The 6000-nt window shown below is 40.3% G+C and overlaps 1 protein-coding gene across 1 annotated transcript in view; it reads right to left on the bottom strand.

Moving 5' to 3' along the window:
- Positions 1-3586: 3586 nt before the first annotated feature.
- Positions 3587-6000, bottom strand: part of LOC141134081 (uncharacterized) — a 127918-nt gene continuing 125504 nt past the window's right edge. The window contains exon 15 of the mRNA XM_073623668.1: positions 3587-5165. Coding sequence (XP_073479769.1) covers positions 5112-5165 — 54 coding nt within the window. The 3' untranslated portion in view covers positions 3587-5111. The remainder of the gene's footprint in view (positions 5166-6000) is intronic.

Here is a 6000-nt window from a genome sequence, read left to right as displayed (position 1 = left end):
CATTGCCTTGTTGCTGCACCTTATTTGATTAAATTAACAAACTCCGACTGCTGGCGAAGACCACCAGGCCTGCAAATGGGACATTACTGTCATTACTACTTAAAGGGCTCTCATAGCATTTTTGTTTAATTGATCTCTCATTAGGATTAAAAGTTGAATAGGCCGGCCTGGGTTTCCCCTTTAAAAGTCTTGCCAGAATTAATGCTTAACTCTCACTTATCCTTTCAGGTCATGTTCAAGCAGTACTCCATTGTACTTGCGTGTATATAATATACTGTTATTTCCAAATTGTCTTAACTTATATTATTGTGGAGGAACTCCTCTACTGAACTAGGACTGTTCTCCAAAGTTCAGTTGATCTATTACCTCCTTTGTGTAACAAAGATCTTCCTTGAGTTGTCCAGTAAACGTTAATAGAATATAAATTTATTGAGTGGTTTGATTTATTACTTTAAGGTGGTAAAAAGATGTCTGAACCAAGAGTGTCAGGTGGATTGGAATGTTCCCAGGGTCATGGTGGTGCAGATGAGCAGATAAATCCAAGCAGTCCCCAAGGGGGCAGTGCTACATAAATATGCCAATATTGTTCATAATTCCCATAGTTTTGTTAGCATAGCAAGGACATGGAACTTAAAAGTCTTTGAGTTTTACGCTGGGTTCACATACTCTATATTACCAAAAGTATTGTGACGCCTACCTTTACATGCATATGAACTTTAATGACATCCTAGTCTTAGTCCGTGGGGTTCAATATTGAGTTGGCCCACCCTTTGCAGCTATAACAGCTTCAACTCTTCTGGGAAGGCTGTCCACAAGGTTTAGGAGTGTGTCTATGGGAATGTTTGACCATTCTTCCAGAAGAGCATTTGTGAGGTCAGGTACTGATGTGGACGAGAAGACCTGGCTTGCAGTCTCCACTCTAATTCAACTCCATCCCCAAACTGTTCCCACAAAGTTGGGAGCATGAAATTGTCCAAAATGTCTTGGTATGCTGACGCCTTAAGAGTTCCCTTCGTTGGAACTAAGGGGCCAAGCCCAACCTCTAAATAACAACACCACACCATAACCCCCCCTCCCCCACCAAATGATTTGGACCAGTGTACAAAGCAAGGTCCATAAAGACATGGATGAGTGAGTTTGGGGTGGAGGAACTTGACTGGCCTGCACAGAGTCCTGACCTCAACGTGATAAAACACCTTTGGGATGAATTAGAGCGGAGACTGTGAGCCAGACCTTCTCGTCTAACATCAGTGCCTGACCTCACAAATGCGCTTCTGGAAGAATGGTCAAACATTCCCATAGACACACTCCTAAACCTTGTGGACAGCCTTCCCAGAAGAGTTGAAGCTGTTATAGCTGCAAAGGGTGGACCAACTCAATATTGAACCCTACGGACTAAGACTGGGATGCCATTAAAGTAAATGTGCATGTAAAGGCAGGTGTCCCAATACTTTTGGTAATATTGTGTATATGCGAGATGGATGCGGGTTTCCCCTCATCCAATTCGCATGACAGGTGACTGTGACTGGCTCTCAATGGAGACGGTTCACACATGTCTGGGGTGCCCGTGGTCCGGATTGAAAAAGGATCCTGTGCGTGTTTGGGTCTGGTTCAGGTGCTAATTCAGATCTGATTTGTACCTAAACCGGTGAACAGACACGCACCGGACCCAAACCTGCGGCCGCACATATGTGAACCCGGCCTCAGAGAATCTTAACTGTCTGCAGATTGAAATGTGAAGGTGATCTTTATTAAACATTGCACTACAAAATGGATTGAGTGGTAGTTATATGTTATATAATTTTGTGAAAGTGGAGTAATCCTTTACCACAAAAAAACTAAAAGATTCAATAATATAACCAATAACACATTTTGTACAAAAAATATTTTTTATCATAAATAAGCTTAAAATAATATAAAGACAAAAATGTGACACATTTTTGTCTTTATATTTCACTTACACGATTATGGAACGTGATTTAGTGTTTGCTGCTGATGTTGGCCTATGATTGATTTTATTTTTATAAGGCATTAACCCGTATGTGGCTCGCAAGGTTTTTTATTTATTTAAGCTTAAAATAATAGGTTACTCATTTATACATTTGTTAAAACAGCAACTACATTTTAAATCCATGTATAAAGATAATATAATGGAGAGTTTCAATGTTTAAGCCAAGTCATCATTGTAAATTGAAGCTTTGTATGTACATCTCACATATATACAGTATAGACTTTTTTTAACAGTAAAGTTTAAAACACATCCTAAAAAAAATGTAAAAAATCTATTTTTTTTTTTAATCAATTTAGGCCAATGTGTATTCTACTACATATTTTTGGTAAAAAAAATCCCAATAAGCATATATTGATTGGTTTGCCCAAAAGTTATCGTGTCTACAAACCATGGGATATTTTTATGCCATTTTTATTTTTTATTTATTTTTACTAGTAATGGCGGCAATCAGTGATTTTTAGCGGGACTCTTTTTGGGAACCAGTGATACTAATACAGTGATCAGTGCTAAAAAATATGCACTTTCAATGTACTAATGACACGGACTGGGAAGGGGTTAACAGCAGGGACGATCAAAGGGTTAAATGTTTCCCTAAGAGGTTTTTGCTAACTGTTTGGGGGTTGCTCTGACTGGGTGAAGACAGAGATCTGTGTTCCTGCTTAGGAAGTTCTCCAAGATCTCCATGTTGTCTCCTGTCAGAACGGCGATCTGCCTTGTTTACATAGGCAGATCGCCATTCTCCCCCTCTCAGGAAGGAACGCGGGTGGCCGGACCCGCTGATTGGCCCCCTCTCTGTCCAATCAGCGCACGCGCCCCCCCCCTAGTGGCTATTGCACGATATGATGTACAGGTACGAGATTCCACTCAATAGAGCCGACCTGCCGCAGCACATGTACGTTGGGCAGTCGGCAAGTAGTTAACCACATGCCGACCAGCCGCCACCGTTGTACTGCGGCAGAATGGCACGGCTGGGCAAAACGATGTTATGTACGCGCGCCTCCCCGCTCGCCCCCCAAGGCGGGCTCCCGCGATCGCTCGGGGCACACGGAGAACCGGGAGCTGTGTGTGTAAACACACAGTTTCCGGTTCTCTAAGGGGAGAACTTACAGATCGTCTGTTCATACAGAGTATGAACAGACGATCTGTTAGTTTCCCTGCACGGTCCCCTCCCCCTTTCAGTTAGAACACAAACTAGGACACACATTAACCCCTTCACTGCCCCCTAGTGTTAACCCCTTCACTGCCAGTGAAATTTTTACAGTAATCAATGCATCTTTAATCGCACTGATCGCTGTATTAATGCCAATGGTCCCAAAAATATGTCAAAATTGTCCGACGTGTCCGCCATAATTTCGCAGTCATGATAAAAATTGCCAATCGCCGCAATTACTAGTAGAAAAAAAAAATATTAATAAAAATGCCATAAATCTATTCCCTATTTTGTAGATGCTATAACTTTTGCGCAAAGCAATCATTAAAGGCTTATTGCATTTTTTTTTTACCAAAAATATGTAGAAGAATACGTATTGGCCTAAACTAAGGAAAAAAAATGTTTTTTTTTATATATTTTTTGGGGATATTTATTATATCAAAAAGTAAAAAATAATGTGTTTTTTTCAAAACTGTCGCTCTTTTTTTTGTTTATAGCGCAAAAAATAAAAACCGCAGAGGTGATCAAATACCACCAAAAGAAAGCTCTATTTGTGGGGAAAAAAGGACGTCGATTTTGTTTGGGAGCCATGTCACACAACCACGCAATTGTCAGTTAAAGTGACGCAGTGCCGAATCGCAAAAATTGCTCTGGTCTTTGGCCAGCCAAATGGTCCGGGGCTGAAGCGTTTAAAGAATACATATCAAATACAGAAAATTTCTAGTTCATCCTGCCAGAATTCCAGTGTCCTTGTAACTTCCTGTGCACTAAAATTTTATTTTAAACAATGTCGCCAGCCTTCTCATTTTTCTTCTGTGGAATACAAAGCACTCCCCTATGTAATGGAGATGAGGAGCATGGGAGGTGTTTAAAATGTAAATTAGGAGAGCGGCCTAGGATGACAACATTGCTCATCCATAGACAAAATACAGAAAGTGAGCGTTGTCATGCTAGGACAGGAAGTGTGTTACTGGCAGGATCACCAGGTGAAAAAGGGGAAAAAAATGAATAAAAGAAAACAAATGCAGCCACTAAATCAAAGGAATATTGGGTTGCAATATAATACATTTTTGTACTTACGTTTAGGTATGCATTAGGCTCCAGTAAAATAACTGTGCCCAGGTCTGAGAGGAGCATTATGGGAGACAAGAGGAAGCTGAGAGGAGCATTATGGGAGACAAGAGGAAGCTCCCTGTCTCCAAGTACTTACATTGTAATTTACTACAGTTAAGGTGATACTAAATACACACGGTCTAGTTTACATTGCCCCTTCTATTTCTGTATATGGATGATGGCACTTTAAATATTTTAATGTAAAAAATATCTAAGTAACTTTTCCTAATTGATATACAGCTGTCACATTGCCCAGCTCTCTCCCAGCCTGTCTGCAGGGAAACATTAGCAGGAGGAGCTTTTAGTCCCCTGCTGCTGGTCACATGTTAAAAAAAAAAACAGCCTTTGGGATACAGAGTAAGAATAAATTATTAATATCAATAAACTGTTTTAATTTGTCCTACAAATATATATTTGAAATCTTTATTATTTTTGGCCATAACATGGTGTGGGCGGATTTCTGCCAGTCACAGGCTGTGTGGAAGGTGAAGCCTCCATCAATCTATATGTAATATCCCACCCCCATTGCGTTTAGCTGGTTAGTAGGCATGGAGGAGGAGATAGGGAGTGGGCTGTCATTTACCACTGTGTATACGCCCACATGTGTGACTCTATAGTCACATGGGCTGCTCAGATGTGATAGGGAGGAAATGGATTCACTTGTGTATGCAAATGTAAGCTTGAGCTACTGAGCTCTGTAAACAACAAACCATTTTAAAAAAGAAAACAGGAGGTTAGAGGAGACTGGGAAATGTACTAAAACAAAATACACAAGCATACAGTATATATACACACACAAAACAACTTTACATTCCCATTGCACATGCTAGGACCACTTCAACAGGAGCTGTAATATAGGGATGGGTAAATCTCTGGTCTTTTGATCTTCACCTATACAGAAAAAAAATTACAAAGGAATTAACAGGTGAAAATTAAAGTAGACCTGTAAGCATTACCAAATTACATTTTTTGTGTGGAAAAAAAAAATATTGCTGAAAATAAAAATAAGACAGTTCCGGTGTTTCTACATTTGACCTAAATCTTAGGTAAAGATCACATCTTTTACCTCCCTGGGCATTGTTAGACATTATCATCCCTAGGGATTGCAAAGGGTCTGCTGTTTTTTTTATTAAACTTAGGGTAAAATACAATGGTTGCCAACCCTAATTGATACGTGCTTAGTTAGCCTTTTGGAATGTCTACTGTTTTTAGTCAACCCTGACCCATGTACTTGCGAGGATGCTATAAAGAGACTAGGGTAACAATGGTGCTGAAGTGTAGGTACCTTATAGTGCATACAGTGTGATGGCACAGTCGCTGTAGCAGTAGAGAGGTTCACCCAGTAATCAGCGTGATAAATACAAAAGAAGATCCCCCATTAGATGACTGCTGCCGACATAACTTTTATGCTAGTGGCAATGCCAGCATTTAACCAATGTTTGTTTATATTTTTATGGTGAGTTGCCGGCTTCCTAGTAGAAGTAATTCAGGCTTTAAAGCTGTCTGATAACTTTTACATGTAGGAGAATGTGGCCTCCCTTTTCCTGACCACATGCCTGACTTCCCCTTCCATGTGTCCTGGACTGATCTCTCCCAGTAATATGAACCTTGAAAAGGTCAGTTCTAAGCTACTTCTAGGTTCAGTGCTGTTAAACCACACTCACTATCTGGGGAAGAAGCAGTTTATGCTCAATCAGCTTCAACGGCATCCACAGTTGACATGAAG

The sequence above is a fragment of the Aquarana catesbeiana genome, linkage group LG03 (genome assembly GCF_042186555.1).
Source record: "Aquarana catesbeiana isolate 2022-GZ linkage group LG03, ASM4218655v1, whole genome shotgun sequence".
NCBI lineage: Eukaryota > Metazoa > Chordata > Amphibia > Anura > Ranidae > Aquarana > Aquarana catesbeiana.
This window is presented reverse-complemented; position numbering and strand designations above follow the sequence as displayed.